General features: G+C 41.2%; 1 protein-coding gene and 1 gene segment (V, D, J or C); both read right to left on the bottom strand.

Moving 5' to 3' along the window:
- Positions 1 to 19,250, bottom strand: part of LOC119910433 — a 70,450-nt gene extending 51,200 nt beyond the window's left edge. Inside the window, 2 exon segments of the V gene segment in view lie at positions 18,721 to 19,042; positions 19,134 to 19,250. Of these exon segments, the coding sequence occupies positions 18,721 to 19,042; positions 19,134 to 19,185 (374 nt within the window).
- Positions 914 to 11,852, bottom strand: slc1a8b (solute carrier family 1 member 8b). Its single transcript, XM_038729051.1, has 11 exons — positions 9,711 to 11,852; positions 8,001 to 8,080; positions 7,041 to 7,256; positions 4,919 to 4,961; positions 4,586 to 4,799; positions 4,242 to 4,341; positions 2,804 to 3,037; positions 2,435 to 2,629; positions 2,215 to 2,349; positions 1,967 to 2,114; positions 914 to 1,764 (listed from the first exon to the last, which is right to left on the bottom strand). Exons 1-11 carry the CDS (start codon positions 9,873 to 9,875, stop codon positions 1,618 to 1,620), a joined length of 1,677 nt encoding a protein of 558 aa, XP_038584979.1. The 5' UTR covers positions 9,876 to 11,852; the 3' UTR covers positions 914 to 1,617.
- Positions 19,251 to 25,596: the final 6,346 nt, after the last annotated feature.

Below are 25,596 nucleotides of genomic sequence, written 5' to 3'. Positions count from 1 at the left end.
ATGTTTTGCATGTTAGTATTGTTAATACTTACTCATCAGCATGTCAACAAGTGGAAACAGAAATGAAGTGACGGAACACAACAGCAACAGAATATAATTCAGTTGTGACATTTGTGCTGTTGTCACTGAAGATGATTTATCTTGTAATGTCACCAGGCCTTCAGCATCATGTCGGTATAAGCCCAATGATTACCTTCTGAGACCAGATGTTGGAGACATTTGTATATATATGTAGTTTAACTGACTCCACTGTCCACACCGAGTATATTTGAAAACGGGAATATTAGTAATCTGAAGCAGTGGAAGGACTGCCCTTCCAATAGAAATTATCTTATAGGTTTAGAATTACGTTTTTGTTATCACTGCAGAGGAAACTGACAAATGTCAATTATATTTATGTATCACTTTTATCCAAAGCGCCTCTCAATCTCACACACACATGCCCCCCACTGGCAGCGAGCTTTAGGGCAAAAGCCTGATGTTTGGGAGCGATAGAGTTTACACATCATGAAGACAAGAGCAGCTGGGGAACCTTCAACCTGCACTACCTCCGGATCCACAGTCAACACTACAAGCCATAATGATCCTGCAAGTGGTGTTTTTTAGGATGGGCTTCTTTATTTTTCTCCAGTATATTTTGTCAAATATGGAATAGTATAACATTACTGCCACTTACAGGAGTACAAGCTGGATATTTCAACCAAATATCTGTTACTTTTATCTGTCAATGTGTACTTATGATGGCTTGCTCACTACTTTTTATGTTATTGTGACAGTAAATTTATTCTCCCTTTATTCTCCTTGTGTGTGATATTTTTTCTTGAAAACACATATGTAGAGATTGTGGATGTGTGTGTGTGTGTGTGTATTTAGATATACATAGGTCTAAAATTTAAAAAAAGTAAGTGAGGACTTGGAGTACAGCAGGTTTTTATTAGAAAACAATGAACACAAAATTAAGAGCATTGGTACAAAAACGCAAATGACAATCGAATTAGCATAATGCAAATATTCTTATTATGGTGCTTCAATATTTATCCATAAATGCATTGTCTAACAGATAAAGGTTCACTTCAACAATAGGAATTTTCTCCTTGTCTATCAGTTTACTTTCAAGTCTTTCAAGTTCTCAGAATTATTGTCAAAACTGAGATCATGTTAAGGCAACTCAAAACCTTGACTAAAGTCTAAACCTGCAATCAAACTGCATTCGGGTACATCTTCTGTGAATCTCTTATCTGTCACCACCACTGACCAATGAACACTAATCTATCTAATGCATGTCAGTGCAACACATTATCATAACTGCAGGTGCATTCATATTGTCTGTTTAGGTTACATGTGAAACTTGTGCATTTCCTCCCAACTTCTGCTTAAAGTGAATGGAGACATACAGTACATCAAGTAGTTTCCGGCTTGGCAAAGGCAAAATCCAAAAAAACTGCTAAACCCCATCACCACAAGATAATCGATAGTTTCATTAAGGACGGAAACCTCACTGGATTTTAACCAAACTAGACTTTTCCGGGCCTCTGATGACGGTCCCTTTGCTAATGAGAGGTGAATCTATGTGCTGTAAAAGGCAGTATCCCTTGCTGTCCATCCTGTAAAAGTGTCTCAGACTTGACAAAGGTTGTAGGATCCCACAGGTTTCTCAAGCACGTTGTCTCCATCCACCTCAAAGACATAATCGCAGCGGTGTGCAATGAGAGGAGCATCTGACAGTGCCACGCTCTGATTACCAAAGGAGATTACTGTGTCTCTCTGTAGGGAAGAAGTCACCAACAGTAGCCTACAGTTAGTCAAGATAGTAAAAGTAGTTCTGAAAGGTTAAAAAGGCTATAATAGAGTTAAAAAGTCTTGTTTTCCCATAGTGGCTTAATATTCAATCAAGTTTTTAATGCTTTGAAATGCTCTCACGTGCATATGCACTTTGACTTGAACAAATAGAAATTGTCCTCCTTACCCGTTGGGGGCCTCCTCCATTACTGGCAGCAGCAGAGGTAGTAGCTGCAGCAGCGGCTGCTTTCTCAAAGTCCTTCTTACATAAATGAGCCATAATCCCAGCAGCTAAGGCATCACCAAGAACATTAATCATCGTCCGGAACCGATCACTGAGAATGAGACGGAATAAATTATTTACACATTGTTCAAACAGCCCCTATAAGACCAACTGATGCTCCATAAAGTATGATAATTTTTGGTGGGACTCACAGAACCCAATCGATGGCCACAATCAGGGAGATGTCAGCAGGCGGTAACCCCACAGAGGTCAGGACAATCACCATGGTAACCAGACCGGCTTGAGGGATCCCAGCTGCCCCGATGCTGGCTGCTGTTGCTGTTATACTGATGAGAAAAGAGACAGGATCTTAGAGGTGTGAAATAAATCTACTCGTCACGAGAGGATAATGAGCTCAGTGGTTGCTCTCACCTAATTGTGACCAGCTGGCCAAAGTCCAAGTCATACTCATTGACCTGGGCAATAAATATGGCCGCCACTGCCTCGTACAGGGCTGTCCCATCCATGTTGATAGTAGCTCCCACTGGCAGCACGAAGCGAGCGATCTGCCGGTCCACTCCACAGTTCTCCAGGAGACACTTCATCGTGATTGGCAATGTGGCTGAACTGCAGAGGAACAGAAGGTCAGGGTACTCAGTGTGCTTCAGTCCCAAATATGACCATTTAAAACTGGTAGGATGTCCCCACAGGACATATTTTTAAGATTAAATAAGAGATAGCCAAGACACTGTGATCTACCTGGCAGGGATAAAGAAAAATTATAAACCTGTCTCCTCTTACCTGGATGATGTGGCCAGTGCAATGACAAGAGCCTGCAGCAGCCCTCTGATAAATGGGAAGGGGTTTTTGCGAGTGAAGAAGTAGAAGAAGCTAGGCAGCAGGATGAGGCCGTGCACAAATAAACCAGCCAGGACTGTGAGGAAGTACATGCCCAGCTTCTCTCCCAGGTGGGCCGGGTCATGCATATCCAGGATCTTCCCTGCCACGAGGAACACAATGCCGAAGGGGAAGTACCTACATAGGGGAGCGGAGAGGGAGAAGATCATGATCATGGATGTTGTTGTGAAAGTGTTGATTGCACACTTCACCATTTGGCTCAGCATGTGTATGTACAGCAACAAAAATAGACTCAGGAGGAAATGAGCTGTATCAGGCTTAAATATGGAGCTTCACTCCACAATATGAAAGACATTGTGTAATTAGACTTTGATGCAGTAGGTTTATTCATACACTATATTTCCAGAAACATATATGGACTCTGACTGCATATTTTTGTGCAGTTTTTCCTAGTTTGGTTTAGACCTCTTAGTGACAATAAAGGGAAATGACCAACAGAAACTCCACCCCCCAAAATTTTAAATGTGCCGGTGTATAGAACTCCCCCCTCCCACTGCCCCCTCCCCCTATCAGCACTAACTGATCAGCTGGGACAATGTTGTGTGGCAAGGTCCACACCACTTTTGTTGTTTTGCATTGACAGAGCCAGGTCTGTGTGGGAAAACCAGATTTTTTAAGAGCACATACAACACAGAGAGCGAGCAAACCTAAATATTCACTAAATTTAACAAAAATTTTACTGGATTACAATCACTTACTATCCCTTCAAAAACTGCACAGCCCTCTTGAACATCTGACCAATATGTATGTCTTTATTGTACATGTTTCACCTTTTCAGTATGAGCATGTAAAAAATAAAATCTGTCTGACCTCAACCCCAGCACCTTTGGGATTAATTGGAATGCAGACTGTTAGCCTTATCTGGTCTTATTGGCCAGCATCATTGTTGGACCTCACTAATGCTCTTGTGTGAGCAAATCCCTTCAGCCAGGCTCCAGGAGCGCTGAGGCAGTTACAGCAGCAGATTAATGCCTGTGACTTTGGAATGGTGATGTTCAAAAATCACATAGGCCTATGGGTGTAACAGTTTGGGGGACACAGTGTTGGCTCAAGTGTCCACAATCCCAACCAATTGTATTTATTATTGTATTCTATTATTGTATTATTATTTATTTGTATTTATATATGAAAGTGCCTCTTTGCTCCATTCACACAAATGTTAACCCCAGTTGCCTCATAAGCGCCCGTGATGAGCAGAAAAGGACACCGCCACTTCCCTGAGTTGCTGCGTGAGATTTATTTTTAGATGTAATCTGGTTCTGCTGTGCTAACTGTGTAGTCTGTTGTTGCGCGTGACAACAGCGTAGGAGTGCAATCTTACCACATGGCAGCGTTAATGATCTTCATGACGCACTCATTAATGCACTGGCACACATTGACCAGTGGCGCTCCACGTTCTCCCATCTTCCCAAGCAGCAGACCTGAGCGCAGACAGTACATTCACATGTGTTTTTGGTACCACTGTCTTACAAGTTAACACTGATAAAGGGTTCATAAGTCGTACCTAATTACTTAAATAATGGTTACTAGATCCTTCACTAATGCAAGTCTTCTTGATTAACTAAAGAACCAAAAAGAAATTAGTAACATGATTAAACTTAAATAAATAAGGGTTAGGGTTTTGAGATGTTTACTGTGATAAAATGAGCTGCGTGATTGTCTTACCCATGGTGGCAGAGAAGATGACAATCCCAAGTACGTTCATGCCCTTGCTGGTACTGGGGGCAATTTTATACTTGATGTCAGGAGCAGGGGTGATCTCCAGGAAGACTGGGTGGCCCAGCTTAGGGTTGTGGTAGTCGGGCATGACATATACATAGTTTGCCTGAGACTCTTTTACATCAGAGTTTTGTATAATAGGTACCAGGTCTGTTCGGTACTGCAGTAGGGTGAAAGAGAACAAACACACACAGATTTGTTAATATGTGGATACTAAAGAGTGAATGAAAGAACATTATTGCACAAGCCATTGTGAGTTTCCTCCTTTTGTCCACTCACCTGCTGAAAAGTTGCTTCGATTAGATTTGACGGGATCATGTTCCTGTAAAAGACAATATACAGACAAATATATCAGATCATGTCTGTAATTAAAGATATCATTCAACCTGTTGCTTTTGTATTCTTTTCATTTAATTTTGCAAATAATTAACAATTTCCATGTAGTCCACGGCTGTTTTACTGTACTTTTAAAGAGCTGAAGACTTTTGTGGTTCATTCTTAATCTTTGAAACAGCAGGGGAAAAAACAATATAACCACAAGGTTAATTTAGTATGAGGGCCCAGTTTCTTTTCTCAACTGTTGTTGTCTTTGGATCTTGTGTAACAAGGAGGAAACACAAGATAATTGTGCCTTTAAATGCCAAAGCAGTTACAGCGTGTTGATGTTCAAATGCAAGGATTTAGAATTATCTGGTGAAATCATTTACACTGAGGTACAAGATTCAAGAGATATGTTGGTGAATTTCAGACCAACCATCCATTTGTAAGAAATATAATGACTTGTTATGTACTTACTTAGTCTTACTTGCTATAAGTCTGTATTAGTGTCTGCTTGTGGATGGATATTAGTTGAGGTAATACTGTAATGACACTGGCAGTTGCCAGTGGTGAAGTGTACATTTACTGAAGTTCTGCACAAATTCAAAGTGCTTGTCTGAATATTTCTATTTCACTTCATTGTCCTATTCCACTTCATCAAAGGAAAATCACCTGACAACACATGAAGCTAAAGTAGCTCCAGTAAAATGAGAAAGAGGCCTTCACATGTACAGCCAGCATCATGAACTGGGACAGTATTTATACAGCATGCGTCATTGACACTAAAGTCAGACACAAAGCTTGTCAAAGACATAAGAGGACTGAAATGTACACTTGGCTTTTTGGCTTACAGCAAAAGATACACTCCGGCCACAGCTTACAAAAATAGTCAGGTTTAAGAAGAAGGAATTAGCTGATCTCCGTCATGAATGGCGCTGCAGTAAGCCCGAGCACGCAGACGAGACCGCAGGCTCTATCTTAGAAAGAGTAACATTGCCTAAAGACTTTCTGAGAAAGTGAAGGCTTAACAGATCACAATTAAGTGTTTCCCTATTCTTAGCCAACCGGCTGCGTAAAAGAGTGACCCTGTAACTAGGACATTTCCTCTTTAATTTAATGCTGAATTGCCTGGCAAAAAGACTTTTAGGTGTATATTGTGATTGGTTTTATCATATGTAAGCACTGATTCAAATGTGCTTAATTTGATTTATTTTATTGTTTGTTTCCTTGGTGTTCACTAAATGTTAGATGAAACCACATTTTTTAGGAAGGCTTACATGCAAAGGATTTCATGATTTCTGTCTTTCCCACGTTTTGTTGTGAAAAGTATTAGCTCCCAGGATCAAACTAGTGTCTTGAGATCTGGCGATTACAGGAGCTTCCTGCTCCCAAGGAAGCACAGGTATGTCATAAGGGCTGAACTGGATCTTACTGGATTTAATTGATCCGTACTGATATTTCCGAAGTTTTTCACACATATTAACGAGTATTACACATCAAATCCTCCTCCTAGAAAACAACACGACTCTACGGATGGCAATGTAAATCTGTAGGTTGACCGCTTTGGTCCAAACTGAAATATCTCAACATCTGTTTGATGGATTTCCATGAATTTTGGTATACATATTTATAGTGCAAAGTGGAAAAATCCCAGAGAGTAAGTAAAACATTTTGACTTATCCAGTAATATATATTCAATCTGCTAGAAGGACTGGCACCGAAACTTATGTAGACCTTCATTGGTTCTCAGATGATGAATCTGATTTTGGTCATCTTCCTGACTTTTACCCTTTTAATGCTGTCATGGCAAGCATGTTAGCATGTTGAAATTAGCATTTAGCTCAAAGCATTGCTTAAGGTGAGCCTTACAGAGCTGCTAACATAACTGTAAATATTATGGAAGGAAGAATTTTATTGTCAGAGGTCCTGTCAGAGGTCAGACAGAGAGCAGCATGCGGAGTATAGGGACCCAGCATCCTTGCTTAAGGGCACTTCAGTAAGGTAAATTTTTGAATCACAGCGTCCCCATCACTATGTTTAGGGCCTACTTTGTCAAAGGGTGATAGTGCTTGTATATATTAACCTGATAAGGTCCAGCAGAGCATCAGCGGAGGTCATAACAGGCCCTGAACTTGTATGGTGGCCATCTTTCTCTGAGCCCGTGCCCGGGTGGATGATGAGCACAAGCACGATGCCGACGATGACAGCGATGAAGGTCGTCCACAGGTAGTAGGTAATGGTCAGAACTCCCAGCCGACCACTTGCCTTCGTGTCCATGGCGGACAGGCCAGACATAAGACTGGATGTGAAAACAGGAGGTGTCTGATTTACTCTGGCTTAAACGGTGAACAGTTGTTTAACGCATCTCAAAACAATGAATTAAAGAGTTGTATAATTTAGTTTCAATGTATCTTTCTTAAGAGAAAACATTGGGATTCAGTGACTTGTTAAATCAAGCAAGTTCATTAGTTCAAAGAGAAGTAGGCGGCGATGATGTGGAAACATTTTTCCCATGACAAAATTCTAAGTCAGCATTTTGTTTGAATGCTGCATTAATCTTTGTGCACCACCAGCATTGCGCAGACTTCTCACTTCATACTTATATTTTTCTTTGATGCATTGCTCAATAAAACAATCAGCTTACACTAAATTGAAAATCCAGGTCTCGCTCTTTTAGTGATGAAGGCTTCCATTAAGACATGCAAGTAAAAACTTTTCATCCAGAATTCCAGGTGACAGGATGTGAACAAGTACTGCAATTATTGTGTGTGGGAAGTTTTGTGTTGCCAATGCTTAATGTTACAGTTGAAATAACATCAATATGTTTATTTGTTGGTATATTAGGGGTCTTCTCTGACCAGTAACAGTGAGACCCAAAGAAGCCTCTTTAAGTATCTTCAACCAAGTCCAGTTACCCTTGATTTTACCCACATTGGATAACTATGACCCGGATGGATGAGAATCTTCAATTACATATTTACTATAGCAGCTTCCACTGCATTTGACCTGAGTCTGGACTAACACGGGTGAGGACTTTTCTTACCTGGAGGTGATGAGTGGCAGGATCAACATCTTTAACATCCGCATCAGCAGTTCTCCAGGGAAGGAGAAGTAGATCTTAGCCTGAGTGTGAAAGATAAACATATTATGATTTATGCCACCCACAGACTTGCAGCCCTGTAAAACGCTCCCTTTAAAAGTTCTTATTTTACTACAGATTTGGATTCAGCACTTGGACGAGAAGTGTTTTGCAAATAGATTTACCTCTGATATTAGGAAATCTTATTATCAAGTACAACTAACTGTTGCTCGTTTTGACCAAATTAGTTTTGCTTATGTTGAAAAAACAATGCTCTGTTAATTCTTTTTGTCAAAATTTATCACATTTTTAAAATGCTTTATTTGTCTCATTTGAGTGTAATTCATATGTTAAGATCTTGACAGTAGCTCAATTATGGGCCTATGTTATTGTTAACCTTTAAATTGCTTTTTTAATGCCAATATCTTTCTTTGTGAATGTGTTAACTGATTTTAACTTCTTTTATTTATTTGCTTTTTTTTCTTTGCAGATGATAATGCTGATGGGAGTAATGAATAAGCTCATGCCAGCACACATTTAACCAAAACAACATACAATTGCTATAGATGTCAGAGGTCGCACGCCTCTGGAGCAACTAGTGGTTAAGTGTCTTGCTCAGGGACACATTGGTGAACCCGGGTCTCTCACACCAAAGGCATAGTCTTATCCACTGCGCCATCATCACCCCAACGGTTACATTGCCAACACTAATCACTGATTCAGCCTCTGCCAAACACATAAGCTACTTGATCCATTTAGAGCATCTTACATCACAGTAACGTAAAGTCAGGAGAACAAGCAACCTCAAAACAGATATTTTAACATGTCTAAATATTTTTCTGCGTACTGGAGAAAAAAATTTAATGAGAGAAATTTATCATGAAATGACAACAAAACACATTTAAAAGAGTTTTATCAAACAGTTGACTGAATTTGTGGCCACCAGTGGAAACAAACTGTAAACAAAACACTGACTTCACCTTTTGAGTTGATACTGTATGGCAAACTTGTTAGAAAATAGTTACAGTTACTGAGGAACATTCATTCATCTGGAGTTGTGTTTCTGTCCACCTGTTTAATGTAAATTCAGTCTCTTTTAGCTCTGTTTTGGTCTCCACCAGCAGCTGAGGGCAAAATCACTCTTATCTTCTACTTAGCTGCCAAATGCTGCATATAATCACCAGCTAGAATGTAATGGTGTCTGTCAGTATACAGTGGCAGTTTCCAGAACCTTTTTTTGGTTAGAACATCTGCGGCTAAAAACGTTGTTATGAGACTGGTGAGAGTGAACCAAGGTTGTAAATCCAAAACAATAAGGTAAAAGATGCGTTAAAACTTAATGCTGAGGGGAAACTTCAGTCGGGTGACAATTCACTGTGGTATCTAATGATCCAATATTAATATACAAATATTGACTGTAGCTGCAGTTCTTCTGACACCCTGTTGTACCGGCCACCTGCTTCTGTCCTCACTATGATATAACTGGCTTTAACTGCAGCATCAGTGCACGGAAGAACTGAACAGGACAAACTGGCTGTCAACCATCATGGATGTTGAGTTAATTTGCTCACAATGTTAAAAATCACACCACATTTTTTCAAGGTAATATAATGGAAGCCTGTAAGACATAAAGCCAGTCCCATTGCCACCTGTTCCATTTCTACACACACATACCTGTGTGGACAGGTTGAGCGACCTGAGGATGAATCCAAGCACACAGCCCGTTATTACAGCAATGACAGAGAGTGTCAGCAGGCCATTCCTCTTGCAGTAGTCCTTTATGTACGCTCTGACTTTTGACGACAACATACTCTTCAACAACTTCTTCAACCCCTCCATGATAATTCAGGCTCAGTCCGTAACCCAGAAAGACCCCCCTCCCCCCTGAGTTATTACAGATATCCAAATCTCCTGATGAGTGAAGTCGATCAATATGTGTCCTACGAGATCTGAGGCGGAGAACAGCCAGTTAGACTGATCCAGTGCGGGTCCTGTCTCACAATGAGGAGCTCATCCAGTCTGAGAGAAGAAGTGTTGACTGTTAACTGATTCCTGGTACAGCATTGCTTAAAAGGATTATCCCTACCCCTTGCTAACAGAGGCTCCTCGACAGCCACTCAGGCTTGGATAAAGACTAGACTTCAACACTGATTGGCTCCCCCGTTTGTAGCTCATTATGACTTATTACTACCTCCTCAAAGTCATCCCATTGATGAAACAGGTGTTTGAACTTTGCATAGGGCTAACATATATGTTCTTTACATTCTCAAATCAATCATCTTTTGGGTTCATTTTCTAATTAGATGACACTCATGAGACAAAAGTTATTGAAAGGAAATGTAAATAAGAGTAATCTAAACAAGATAAAAGCATTGCATTAAATGTTCATTATCATTCATTATATGCTTACCCTGGGCCGTGTGGCAACAGGCTAAGCGAGTTAGTCCTAACAGCAATCTTTTCCAGCTCCTCCATATGAGATATATAATCTCTCCACTGTGCTCTGGGTCTACCCCGGGGTCTCCTACCAGTTTGGAAGGCTCCCATCCTGTTTAAATGACCACTGATATAATTGTTCCTTTCTAAGGACAGTAAGTGGATCTTGATTTCACTATGTTTAAGTGAACGAGTTGCACTGTAGAGGCAGGATTATCAGAGGGCAGAGGCCAAAGGTAAGACACCAGCAATAGTCCTCAATGTCCAGGACATGCCTGAACTTACAGTGACATTAGGCTTTGTCAACTGTGCAGCCCTTAACAGAAATCAAGGCATGCCGTCCTGGTAACACTAGTGTGCTGTTTGCTTGTTTTGTTAATTCTTGCAGTTGACCTACGTCTGCTGACGTCACACCGTCCATGCTGACCCGGGAACAGATCCAAATTTGACTACGTCCTTTCCACAACATCAGCCTGTGTCACCTGTAACCAATCCAATAACATCTAATCCTTGTCTTGGACAGCGCATGCAGCAAGATCAATGAATGGTACAAAAGGACACACGCACTTAGAAAGATTTGTCTCTGTTTCTTTGTAAACATTTATACTTTGAGTCCTAAGATTAACAAATGATGCAAATTTAAACTTAACTTAATTCTAAATTTACTGTCGTACCAGAGTTGTCACCAATGTTTTGTATTCCCCATTCAGAAAAGAAATTTGGGTGTCACTACAGAAAGAGTTTACGGAAAAATGTATATCAGTAAAACTGATCTTCTGGGCTCCATGGTTATCTGAACCAAATTTCATAGCGTTCCTTCAATAGGTTATTAAGCCATTTCACTTAAAACCAAAAATGATAGCATGCTGGTGGTGCAAGCAGTGCTACTGAGTGAATGAACCTGATAACCTGGTATTTGCTATGTTGACTTGACAGTCCTGCAAAATTATATTACAGTATGGATTTTCTTCTAAAATGTAATGGAATAGAAAAAGAATGTAGAAGAAAATGAAAACACTTGAGCAGTTACAAGTGCCTCAAAAATGCACAGCACTTAAATGGTTTTAGATCTTCTATTTTTGGTCAGTGGTCTCTGTCAGAGTCTTTTCCTTTTCAGCAGCTGCACTCGGTTCCTGCTGTAACAGCTCAGTGTCTCTAAAGTCTGACTGAGGGAGGTTTTTGTACGACTACAAATCACTGTGTGAACACTAGGCCAAGGTGTACACTCTTACAGTAATAAACTGCTGCATCTTCAGCCTGAACTCCACTGATGGTCAAAGTGAAGTCAGTCTGCCACAAAACCGAGCTGGTGTTCCTGATTCACGTGAGCTAACAGATTTTATTAGGAGTTTTGGAGTCTGTCCAAACTTCTGTTGATACCAGTGCAGACAATTAGAGTAGGGCATATCAAACAAGTGGGTTGGTTTTACAGGTGAGAGTGACAGTGGATCCTGGAGTAGATGTCACTACTGGAGGCTGAGTCACTGTCACCTGACCGCTGCATCCTGCACACAAAAACAAATCATTCATTTATCAGCAGAAAGAAATGAGAGAAAAGGCAGCACATCATGTCTGAAATGTTGCTGAGTGAATGAACCTGATAATCCTCTCTGTGGAAATTGAAAAGCTTTGATCATGTAAATATTAATGTATCCCTGTATTTTTTGATACCAATGGCATATGTATATGGAAGAGCGTCTGTTAGCTTGTTTTAGTTTTATGTAGGTTCTTTGTGGTTCTGCTTGATGACTCTTCTGTGTTCACTGGACCAGTTATCCTCATCGTTACATCTCTTCACCAACCCTCTGCACCTGCAGCAGGCCGTTTTCACTTCAGTCAAACTGAAGGAGGTTTTGGAACAGCTCTAAATCACTGTGTGAACACTCCACCACCATGGTAGCCCAGACAGTAGTAATCTCCAACGTCTTCAGCCTGAACACCACTGATGGACAGAGTGTAGTCAGAACCAGATCCACTGCCACTGAATCGAGACGGAGTTCCAGAGAAGAGAGTTGATGTATCGTATATAAGGAGTTTTGGTGCCTGTCCAGGTTTCAGAAGGTACCAACTGAGATCAGCACCAATATCTGAACTCCCTGTTGCGCTTATGGTCACAGTCCCTCCAAGACTAACAGACTTAGATTTGTCAGTCTGAGTCACAAATTTGTTGGCAGAAGACTCTGAAATCAGAAAAGAAAATTTCCCTTGAGAAAAAATCTTTGACAACCAACAACATGGAGCAGCAGTTTAAATTAGAATAGTAAGAAGTAGACAAAAAAAAAAGCAAACTGGAAGCAAGCATGAAAAGAACAGACAGAAATTTCAACACATATACAATACTCCTTAAAAGTCAGATCCACTTTCAAGATCTCTCACCCTGACTCAGAAAACCCAACACGACAAGCGGAGTTATTGCCAACATCATCCTGATGCAGTTTTCAGTGTGAGTACATGAAAACAGTTCAGACTCTCTGTGACAGAAGAACTTAAACTCTGAGGAGCAGTGATGCATAAAAGTCATGCAAAATATATTTAAGAAGGCAAACACACACCTGCTCTAAAACAGAAAAGGCAGATGTGAGGTGGAGTGAGAATTCTTCATCTTGGAGAGCATTTAGCCATTTAAAGCCCATCTACAACATTTTGACTCATGTTTTTTTATTTGTCGTCTCTTTGTTGCAAACGCTGTCCATTTTACATTGTCAAGTGACTTTGTCCTCATGACCAGCTCTGTAGCAAATGTCCTTGTGCCAGGTTGTCCTTGAAAATAAGAAGCTGTTCTAAAGTGTCCTGCCTGTTAAATAAAGGTTTAATTAAAAAAAATGGATCAAGATTGAACTAACTATGAACTTATTTTTGAACTGATTTCTTTCTTTCTTTATTAATTTCCTTTATATAATATAATAATAATCCTTATTTGTAGAGCACTTTTCAAAAACAAGTTACAAAGTGCTTTAACAAGTGTAAAGAATAATACAAAAAAAGAGCATGAAAAATTAACATAAAATAGTAAAATACAATAAAATAAAAGGGATAAAATAAAGTCAAATAAGATCGGGAAAGGCTCTCCTATAAAAGTATGTTTTAAGAAGGGACTTAAGAGTTCACTGACTCAGCCGACCTGATTTCCTCGGGCAGGCTGTTCCAGAGCCTCGGGGCCCTGACAGCAAACGCTCTGTCCCCTTTAGTTTTCAGTCGAGACTCTGGAACAGACAACAGACCTCTGCCCGAGGACCTCAAGGTACGTGCTGGTGCGTATGGGACTAAAAGTTCAGAAATATAACAAGGCGAGAGGCCATGAAGAGCTTTAAAAGTGATCAATAGAATTTTAAAGTCAATTCTAAAACATACTGGGAGCCAGTGTAATGAAGCTAAAATAGGAGTAATGTGGTCATATTTCTTTGTTCTGGTTAAAAGCCTGGCAGCTGAGTTCTGGACAGTCTGGAGTCGATCAATAGATTTTTGGGTTAAACAGGTGAAAAGGCTGTTGCAATAATCCAGGCGTGATGAGATGAAGGCGTGTAAAATGGTCTCGGTGTCCTTAAAAGTTAACATAGATCAAATTTTTGCTATATTTCTAAGTTGATAAAAACATGATTGAACAATCTTTGTGGTGTGCTGCTCGAAATTTAAATTACTATCAAACCAAACACCAAGGTTCTTTGCCACAGGCTTAATGTGATTTACTAGGGAACCAGCAGATGGCAGTATTTGATTTGCCATCTGCTGAGACCCGATGACCAGGATTTCTGTTTTGTCTGAGTTCAGCTGGAGGAAATTATTTGACATCCATTTTTTAACTTCACAAAGGCAGTTGTTAAGTGAACTCAGCATTCCAGGGTCTGTGGATCTGACGGGCAAGTATATTTGTGTGTCATCAGCATAAATATGAAAAGAAATGCCATGTTTATGGATAATATGTCCAAGGGGAAGCAGATACAAGGAAAACAAAATGGGTCCTAAGACCGACCCCTGAGGCACACCATATTTAACTGGACAGAATGAGGAGACATAGTTGTTTACAGACACACAAAACTTCCTATTTGACAGGTAGGATGAAAACCATTGTAGGGCAGTACCAGAGATCCCCACCCAGTGCCTCAGTCTGTCTAACATGATGTTGTGATCAATGGTGTCAAAAGCAGCGCTAAGGTCCAGGAGTACCAGGACTGAGCACATGCCTTCATCAGCAGGCATTAAAAGGTCATTGGTGACTTTAAGCAAGGCAGTCTCAGTGCTGTGGTACTTCCTAAAACCAGACTGAAACTTTTCAAATATTTGTTATTTTCCAGTACAGTGAGCAGCTGTTTGGACACAATTCTTTCTAGAATCTTTGCAATAAAAGGCAGTTTTGAAATTGGTCTAAAATTATGTGGGAGGGAGGGATCTAAACCAGGTTTCTTTAAAAGTGGGTTCACTCAAGCCGTTTTAAAATAATCAGGGACACAACCAGTAGATAGGGAGCTGTTGAAAACAGAGATCAAATGGGGCCCAACAGAATCTATTACTTTCAGTAAAAATTTGTAGGTATTACATAAAGTGGGCTGGAGGACACTCTCATTTGTGATACTGTTTTTAAAAGCTCAGACAAGTCGATGGGATAAAACTGGTTAAAACTCTCTTGTTGCTGGTGAGGAACCTCTGAGTAAGAGGCAGTGGGGGTAATAGAGGCTCTGATTGACACCACCTTATTGGTAAAATAAGATAAAAACAATTCACAGTCATCATTACTTCCAGCTGAGGCACAAGGAGGGGTTGGGTTTACCAGCTGATCCACAGTCTTAAACAGAAACCTGGGATTGTGTTTATGTGTAGTAATGAGTTCAGAAAAATAGTGTGTTCTCGCATCCTTAACCATTTATTGTAGTTAATTAATAAATCCTTCAGACTGAGGTAAAGGACTTGGAGACTGGATTTTTTCCATCTGCGCTCTGCTTTCCTGCATTCTCCTTTTAGGCTGTGAATGCTGTCATTTATCCAGGGTTGCTTACTAGCTTTAGACGTAGGCCTAACCTTTAGAGGAGCAGTAATATTTAGTGACGACAAGCAGATATGATTGAAGTGATCGACTAGATTGTTGGTGTTGGAATCAGACAGGTTACATTGTTGGGGGTCATCAACATGAATATTCAAAATCGCCACAAACCAACCAATTCTGTCATAATTTAAAACATCAGAGTAGATAAAAATTCAGGAAGTTCTGATAAAAATCCTCCAGGCGGTTTTGGGGGGCGATAAATTATAACAAGTATGATAGGTTGCAGCCCTCCAAGTTTAAGAGTGAGAACTTCAAAGGAGTTAAATTCATCACAGCGTACTTGATGACATTTAAAATTTTTCCTATACACGCTCACTAGCCCACCACCACGACCACTGACCCTCGGTTGACTAAAACAATCATATTGAGGCGGACACAGTTCAGCTAGCTGGCTATAGTCATTCATCTGCAACCAGGATTCAGTTAAAAACATAAAATCTAGATTTGCAGACAAGATAAAATCATTTAAGATAAAAGTCTTACTTGAAAGTGATCTCACATTGAAGAGATCCATTTTAAATGAGATTTTAAATTACTAATATTTCTGTGTGGGATGTGCACATTTCGGTTTACTGGTCTATGCCTGATGATGACAGGAATATGAATCTTTGGAACAGCGCTGGGAGCAGACGGCTTTACATGCCAGCAGGTGGAGACAGTTGTTTGTGGCAGTGAGCCAGAGATCTGTTCAGTGGTGGTGTGTCCAGGTGTGCTGCATGAATGATTAGTCATTCACGTAAATCATGTGTGGACCGCACCACATGCTGTATGTGCGCAGCTAACATTTCTGAGCCCCGTTTGTTTGGGTGAAGTCCGTCTGTCTTAAAAAGAGACATTCTTTGCCAGAAAATATTAAAATTATCCACATAACACACACGATGAGCCCTGCAGGCGGACTGGAGCCAGTCGTGGAGGCCAAGGAGTCTACTGAAGCGGCCAGCACCGCGACCAACTGTGGGAATGGGACCAGAGATAAAAACGGACTTTCCACACTGCTTTAAAAAGTTAAGAAGACAGTTAAAATCTGATTTTGTCAGTTCAGACTGCTGAAGAGCTGTGTCATTTGTTCCGACATGGACTATCACTCTTGTGATGGAGGACGGGAGCGACGGCATCAGGTCCTGGAGTTTTTTTTAAATGTCAGCTGTGGTGGCACCGGGGAAGCAGTGAGTGGTAGCGTTAAAGAAACGGAGGTTTCTGGTTAGGGAGTCACCAATTATTAGTGTGGTTGGGGAGAAAAGGGGACGAGGAGATGCCGGCTGTGTGGTTCCAGAGCAGAATCTGCTTCAACACTGCGTGCGGACTGAGGATGGAGTGTGTGAGCTGCCGCGTGCTGTGTTGGAGTAGCAGTAACAGACCTGAGAGAAGGGCTACCCGACGGTGCAGGGTAGATACGGCCTCCGGAGCGTCTGAGCACAGCCTCCTTCAGGATCCTACGTCGGGAAGTGGAGGTTTTTGACCGGGATGACGGCCGCCGATCAGTCCCAGCGGCAGACCGGCGGCCAAGTGCAGGAGATGTAGCCGGTGGAGGAGATGCAACAGTGTTGGCAGGCACTGTCCGTCGAAAGAGATCTGTATCAGGGAGACTCGAAGCCACAGGTGCATCAGCTGGATAGACCGGAGTGTCTTCAGATAGGGCTGCATAGCGGTTTGAGAGGCCGATGTGCGGAGGAGAGGCAGCCCCGTCCGAGCCTCTCTTGCAGCCACGGGCCACCACTTCAGCCCAGGTTGACTGATGCTTTGGAGTCGAGCAGGATGAAAGCCTGGGAAGGCTAGAGGGGTCCCAAAACAGGGTGTCCTGGATGTTAGCGGTTGCGCTAAGAGAAACAATCTGTTTGGCTTGTACTGAAGCCACATCCATAAAGCCAGTCAGCAGGGAATCTTTCTCTTCGAGTTCCTCTGAAAGTCGTCGGATGTCTTCCATAAGGTCAGCAATCTTCTTGTTCGCTTTCTTAAGGAGTGTGCAGTCCTCACGGGGCAGCGTTATCTCGGCCAGTATAGTCACCGCAGCTTTGTTGCGATCAGTAGCGTTGATCGCGTTTTTACGGTCATCTAGCTTAAAATCCATGTCGGATGGCTAAAATCCTTAACCCACGTAAAACTTAAGTTAAATAAAAAGGATATAAAAAATGTAACGAAAAAGTGTGGATTAAAACTGGATAAGAGTCCGGTTTAAGACGGAGCTTCCGACAGGTGGCTACAGACGCCAACGCATGCGCAGAGTGCAGATTACTTACATTTATGTCCTAAATTTCCAGATCCATGTGTTGCACTTAGGATAATGGGATTCAAACCCATCTGACCTCAGTGTATTTATTTTAGAGCCGGCTCAGTGTTTCAGTTAACCATCTCATCTACCATTTTTCTCATCACTTTTAAAGGCAACATCAACACATGATTCCTCTTAAAACAAAGTTTTAAAACGTTGAATAATAATTTTTTTTGTTTGGTGTTCATCTTAGACAGCCACTAAATAAATGTGATTCTGTTTGGGTTGTTGCTTTGTGGTAATGCAATGTGTTTGTATAAATTTCAATGAGATAATATAATGTGCTGATCTGCAGAAACATGTGTCCATTCTTGAAATTATTATGTTGTTGAGTGATGTTTACATATTAAAGCTTATAGAAATGCTTGTCAACATTTAAGGAAATACACACTGAGAATTAAATGAATGACACCACTCTCATGTCTTAAGGTAACTGTGAAGCTAAAGCCAGTAGCCACTTAGCTTATAAAATGGAAGCAAAGGGACAATCCTGTCTCTGTAAGGAAATGTGCCAATCATCACTTCTAAAACTCAGTCTTAGATTACTAGAATATCAGAAATATAAATCTTTTTTGATTTTTGTCTTTGGCTGGCTGTATAGCTTCATGTGTAACAGAAAGTGAATAAACATACTGGGTTTGGGTTTCTGAAGTTTTCAGATTTTTTTTTTTTTTTTTACTTCCCCTGATATTTATGTCAGTGAAAAATAAACATCATGTGATGTTGGTTGTCATAATGTTTTTTCACACATGTTGTCTGTGAAGAGAATTACGGAATATGTAATTTGAGCTTGGTGAGGTTACTGTCAGCTCTGTGTTCAGTGGTCTCTGTCAGAGTCTCTTCCTCTTCAGCAGCTGCAGTCGGTTCCTGCTGTAACAGCTCAGTGTCTCTGCAGTCTGACTGAGGGAGGTTTTTGTACGACTGTAAATCAATGTGTGAACACATCAGCACTGTTTATGTAGTGTACACTCTTACAGTAATAAACTGCTGCATCTTCAGCCTGAACTCCACTGATGGTCAAAGTGAAGTCAGAGCTGCTTCCACTGCCACTAAACCGAGCTGGTGTTCCCGAGTGACTAATGCTGACATGTCTTATTAGGAGCTTTGGAGGCTGTCCAGATTTCTGTTGATACCAGAACATACATTTACCATCACCACCACAACTTGCAACAGCTTGGTTGGTTTTACAGGTGAGAGTGACAGTGGATCCTGGAGTAGATGTCACTACTGGAGGCTGAGTCACAGTCACCTGGCCTCTGCATCCTGCACACAAAACAAATCATTCATTTATCAGCAGAAAGAAATGAGAGAAAAGGCAGCACATCATGTCTGAAATGTTGCTGAGTGAATGAACCTGTGAAACAGCAGCAGGCCAGCGTCCACATGAGGAGGGTGATGAGAGTCATGGTGGTTGTGGTTTCTGCTGTGTTGACTGACAGATCTGAGTCCTGCAGTGTTGAACTCACAGGACTATAAACCTTCTCAGTTCACTGGAGGATCAGCTGATGATGCAAAGCCTCCTCTCTATGGAAATGATTTCTCTGCTCTCAACAGACTGAAGGCAACGTGGGACACAAAATCAGGAGAAGTTCTGCTTGGATTTACACCATCTATGATTTTAATGGAAAAGAAGAAAATATTTATATTAGAAGTGCAGTTTGTGACTCTCTGATAAATGACTTGTTTTTGTCTGCAGGATGCAACTGTCAGGTCTGTATATACGTATATATAAAAAAAAATAAGAGGAGGTTATATACAGTACATATAGATAAAATCATTTTGATTTTTAAAATGACGAATAAATGGGAAATGTTTGCTTCCGCAGATAGACACTGTAAAAAGATTTCAAACTTTTTCAAACTTTTTTTCAATATCAGTAGCTATAGTCCAGTAAGAAATTATCTTTCCCAGGTACTCATAAAGTGACTGAATGAATTGATAAGAATATACATTTAAAACGGTATATGGAAGTTTGTTTCAGTTTTATTTAGGTTCTTTGTGGTTCTGCTTGATGACTCTTGTGTTGTGTTCACTGGACCAGTTATCCTCATTACAGTCTCTTCACCAACCCTCTGCACCTGCAGCAGGCCGTTTTCACTTCAGTCAAACTGAAGGAGGTTTTTGTACGGCTCTAAATCACTGTGTGAACACTCCACCACCATGGTAGCCCAGTCATCTCCAGCATCTTCAGCCTGAACCTCTCTGATGGTCAGAGTGTAGTCAGAACCAGAAAGTCAAATACATTTACAGGGCACACCTGTTCTTGTGAAACTGAAAGGGAGAGATTAGGTGGCGTAAGTATAGACTACATCTCCCTGTGGACTGATTAAGCATGTGTGGAAACGTTTGGCTTTCTCTTCCTCTCTGCTGTAATACCTTTGTGGTCATGAATAGATACATGCTGCCCTTTGCTGGTACTCCAGCTTCACAACAACTTTATATTGACATGAGATGGATTTTGTATTTTATTTCCATGATCATGTACATCAATCTCTTAATCCAGATGCTTCAGCTGAGATATAAAGAAAAATAAAACTAAACATTCAAACATAGGCCATGAATGATACTTAACCTCAGTGTTAGCAGACTTTTATTTTCAGAAATAAAGACTTCTTTCCCTAATAGGTTACCAGTAGAATTCATAGGCCTTCGTGTGTTATTTGCAGCAGAGTAGGCCTACATTATTTACTTTTTTAAGCCTTTATCAAATTAAATAATTTTTTTTCATTGTAGTTTCAGTCATTCAATTATTTTACGAATTGTTGGTTCATTTATGAATTTTACACAATATATTCCATGATGATTTATTTCATAATGTCTTGTTTATTTATTCAATGTTAAACACTTTGCGAAAACTGAATAGGTTACTGTGACATAGTGTAAGCACTTTGAGTGGCTGGAACTATGTAAGTGCAAACCAATTAACATTCATTTACAGAGAACAGAGTTAAAGCCTCACTGGGGTCATTTTTTCATTTCCAGTTTGAAGATGATAATACAACACGTTTGTGGAAGTCAGGCACAAATCCAAGTTTACATAACAAAATTACAAAACTGATTGTCTGCTTTTAAATTTTTAAGTTTTACTGTAGATAAATAACATTTCAGTTCTGCTTAATAAGAGTTTGTAAAGTATTTTTATTTTAAAGCATAAGTACTGTAAGTTCCAGATATTTTTATTTTACGCAACATCTAGCAAATGTAACTTTTAGTAAATGTTGAATAAGAAGGAGATCAAGTTCAGTGTTTGTATGTTGTTGATAATTTTTTTGTTTTATCAAGCAAGTCTGATCTCACAATGTGAGACAAAACTTTGCAAAAATCAATATTCATTAAATATTCATAACATTAACAGAAACTGAAAATAGTTAATTTTCATGATAACTTAACATTTTACTTAGTTAAAATGCTTGAAAGTAATTTATTTTTTTTTAAATCTTATGTGAATTCCTATTAAACACAAATAGGATTTCATCAGTAAATGCAGCTTATCCTTGTTTCATGGTTCATTAATTTTACTGTAATGTAATGAAAAAGAAGTGAAAGAGACAGATGATAAAGTTTTAACTGTATTTGCTCAGTGAGCTGTGAGGCCAGTCTGAATGACCAGAGCCCGTCACTCAAACCCTGGACCCTGACCGCTGCTCTGAGGAGAAACAAAAGCACTGAATCACTACGCAGTCTAATTTTGCCTTTCAAAACAAATCAAACCTGTTGACATGCAATACTGCCATTCTGCTTTTCATGTTTTTTTTTATATATTTTCTTCCAAATTTTACATTATTACAGTTGCATGCTGTATTCTTTGTGGTTTTGTGACACTCATGCACTCATGTTATATTTGGTAGACATTTTATATGTCATTTCTTTTATTCCTATTTGTTTGTGTGAAAGAATATTGTTATGGCAGAAAACTGTGTCTTCTTACATTTAATCTTTTATGTATGATCTTTTTATATTATTTTCATTACTATTATCGTTATGGCTTATAGATATATATGTATTGTGTTTTTTATCCTTAATCTTTCCTTCTTCTATACTCCTTATTAGTCCGTTCACTTTTACTAGGGTTTATGACAGAGCTGTGAGATTGTTTTGGTGTTTTCCCCCTCTTGTTGTTCTTCTCCTCCCCTGGAATGTTCATTCAAGGCTGAGAGAGGATCTCTGTTCCCCAAAACATAGAAACCTAGACTGTGTAAATGATTATGCATCTCTTTGCTCGGGACCAGATGTTTGTGACTGTCCTAGGAGACAGAACCTCTGGTCCGGCTGATTTGTGTTATAGTAATTCTCTGTTTATTCTCTTTTGTTAAATAAATTCCTCAAAGACAACGGTTTGTTGTAACTCAAGTATTTGTTCAACCCTTCACCAGGAATATAATTTCCACAACAAATATCACAATATCACAACAAATGAATCATTGCTGGGTTTGGTTACACAACTGCAGGTGTTTTATTCTTGGAGGGACAAATGCCAACTGTCATGTTCATGTAAAATTTTCACTTCAGCTTTGACTTCAACTGATGAACTTCAACATTATAACGTGCCAGGAGAGAGTCTTCATGGAAATCTAGGTGTGGGAATAGTATGTAAGCAATTAAAACATGCAGTGCCAAAACAGAGAACAAAAATATTTGAGAAAATTAATATTATTACTTTATTTTTATTATACATTATATAAAAGTATCACAAGAAAAAGATTTTATTGCGGAGAGCAATCATTTGTAGATATTTAAATTATACGTTAATTGTAAGAATGATCTAATATTCATTTTCTATGTTTTGTTGTGGTAAAAGTACATGAAACATGCCAAAATAAAAATAAGAACACCACATCAACAATTTTATTTACGAAAACGAACAGTAACATTCTTAAGAAAAACACAAACACAAACACAAATATATGACTTGTAGAGGTAATTCTGTTTGTCAGACTGATTTCAGAATTAAGGAAATTAAAAGTATTTTTCAATGAATAAAAGTATTGCAAGTGAATTTTGAAGAATAATCCCTAACAGAGATTTAAATTATACATTTATTGTAAGAATTATTTTAATGTTGTAAATTTTCCATGTTCTGGCATGTAGAGAGAGCATTCATTTAAATTTAAGAATCCATTAAATAAAAAAAGGGGTAAATGAGAATTAGATGCGCTAAAAAGCTAGCTTTATGCATTGTTTAAATGAAATAAATATCTAAGCAGGTTGAAGAATTGTGCAATTATTTTTGAGTAATACTTCTTACCGGGTTGATCTCACTGCATTAACTCAATATACTGTGTTGATAGAAAACCACAAAATATCTGGGTTTAGTGGACAGTTTGTGAGTTTCTCTGAGATCTTACTTCGTAAAGCAACTACTTGTAAGGTAAATGTCTTGGAGAAACTACCCCAGATGGAGAACTGAAATGTCTCATAGAATATATTTCCGGTTCTTTGAATGTCTACCCAGGACCAGTGAATGTACTTTGTTAACTTTCACCTCTGAAACTACAGTGGGATTATCAGTGAAGCAGTTGTCCATGTAAGAGTCTGCTGCAGAAGCTTACAGCCGCAAACGTCTCGGGTAACATATGTAGCATCTCGGGTTAGATATGTAACCCTTGTTACCCGAGAAGGGGAACGAGACACTGCGTTGGTGACGACACTATGGGAACGCCTCTGGCCGTGGCAGGGCTGAAATCATGAATGAAACTACTCCAATCCTATGGCGTTGCTAGAACAGTAGTGTATGACGGCGTAACTGGAGGTGTATATAAGCACGCCGGCACACCGGACACATTAGCTCTTTATGAAGCAAGGCACTACCTACCATGGCGGGCCCTCCAGGAGCGATATTATGTCCGAGAATCACACTTGGGCCGGCCAAAACGGGGCTACTAGCAGTAGGCTGACACCGTCCTGACGGACCCACTCCAGAAAAGCATACAGATGCCGCCTCGGCCACGTCTGCACCATGGCATCCAGCCCTAGCGGGGCTGGGGGAAAGAGGGAGAACCACAGTGGACAGTGCGTAGTCTCTTGAGACGCAAACAGGTCCACGTCTATAGGGTCGAACCTTTCGCACAATAACTCCACCACCTCGGGGTGGAGTCTCCATTCCCTGGGCCTCAGCCCCTGTCTCGACAGCAGGTCTGCTCACTGATTCTGGGTCCCCGGGATATATGTCGCTCTGAGAGACAGCAATCTCTGCTGGGACCACAGGAGGATCTGATGTGCCAGCTTGCATAATGGGCTCGAGCGCAGACCCCCCTGGTGATTCAAATAGGCCACCACTGCCGTGTTGAAAACTCCTCAGAGCTCTGAAAACCGCCAACATTTCCAGGCAATTTATGTGCCAAGAGAAGTGATGCTCCTGCCAGGAGCCTCTCGCAAAGCGGCCGTCCATGACTGCACCCCACCCCGTGAGTGAGGCGCCTGTCGAAATAATTGTCCTGCAACATGACACTCCCAACACAGGACCCTGGGACAGGAACCAAGGTTTCCTCCATACTGACAGGGAGCGAAGGCACCTGCTCATAACCCGTATCAGACGGAACAGATTTCCCCTGGGGGGGGGGGTTCCCTTGGATTTTAACCACCACTGCAGGGCTCTCATGTGCAGTAGGCCAGATGGGATTACGCTGGACGCTGCCACCATGAGACCCAACACCCTCTGAAAGTGTTTCACAGTGATGGTGCAGTCTAGCTTCACTCTGGTCACTGAGGACAAAATGGACCCGACGCGTGCAGGCGACAGGTGGGCCCGCATCATCGTTTAGTCCCACACCACCCTAGGAACGCGCCCCGAAGGCGAACATCAGGAACTTCCTGTGAGAGGGACAGATGGAGATGTGGAAATATGCGTCTCGCAGATCTATCGTGACAAACCAATCCTCGGATTGGATGTGGTTGACGATGGCGGGGATGGTGAGCATCTTGAACCTGAATCTCCTCAGAGATCGGTTCAGGGACTGCAGATCTAAAATCGGACGCAATCCTCCGTCCTTTTTGGGTACTATGAAGTACCGGCTGTAGAACCCGGACTCCCTGACTGGCGGGGAAAGTTCTATGGCCCCTTTCTCCAGCAGAGAGCAAGCTTCTTGTCCCAACACCTGGCTCTGCTCCGAGTGCACCGCAGTCCAGACCACCCCGTTGAATCTGGGGGGGCAGACCTGGAACTGCAGCCTGTAGCCATCCACTACCGGCCGTCTCTTTGTGACTCGGAGTGACAAATCCATAGCTCTGCGGAGCTCAGCGATGTCCTCCTCAGAGTCCATGTCCTTCAGCAGGTCGGCCTGGTATGCCTGCAAAACCGCCATCGTGTGCAGGCTCGCACCAGCCCTGCCCACCGCCATGTACGCCTTGCCTACCAGAGCAGACCAGGCTTGGTGGGCGGTGCCGGCTCTTTAAGGGATGATGCAAGACCGGGCGAGAGATAGCTGGCCAAAGCATCCTCAACCCGGGGCATCATCCCATAGCCGAAACCCTTAACCCCGCGACGTCGCTGTAAACCCGGAGCGGGGGAGTAGTCAGTAGTGCTGAGAAGGGCTTGCCCCAGGATTTGCACAACTTGTCATGCAAATCCGGGAAAAAAGGCAGAGACCGGCGCAGAGACCGGCGCAGAGACCAGCGCAGAGACCGGCGCGGAGGCAGCGCGCGGCGCCACAGGAAGCGCTCATCCAGCTTACTGGCAGCCTGTGTGTCTGGCACAGCCTGCGACCAATCCAGCTGGAGCTTGCCCACTGCCCATGTCACCACCTCCAAGAGCTCGTCATAGCTGGACGCTGACTGATTGATCCGGCTCCCGGAAGTCTTCCTCCTCCATAATGCTGAGC

The sequence above is a fragment of the Micropterus salmoides genome, unplaced genomic scaffold, assembly GCF_014851395.1.
Source record: "Micropterus salmoides isolate LMB-PRFRI ecotype aquatic unplaced genomic scaffold, ASM1485139v1 Ms_hic_scaffold_19, whole genome shotgun sequence".
In the NCBI taxonomy this organism is placed as follows: Eukaryota; Metazoa; Chordata; class Actinopteri; order Centrarchiformes; family Centrarchidae; genus Micropterus; species Micropterus salmoides.
This window is presented reverse-complemented; position numbering and strand designations above follow the sequence as displayed.

What these genes read in the sequence shown, in the direction of transcription:
- slc1a8b (XM_038729051.1), bottom strand. Translation starts at nt 9,875, where the DNA reads ATGGAGGGGTTGAAGAAGTTGTTGAAGAGTATGTTGTCGTCAAAAGTC. An exon ending in GCACTGGCCACATCATCCAG is followed by an intron (nt 2,630 to 2,803) that starts GTAAGAGGAGAC and finishes GTTCCTCTGCAG; the next exon opens with TTCAGCCACATTGCCAATCA. An exon ending in GTGGCCATCGATTGGGTTCT is followed by an intron (nt 2,115 to 2,214) that starts GTGAGTCCCACC and finishes TCTCATTCTCAG; the next exon opens with TGATCGGTTCCGGACGATGA.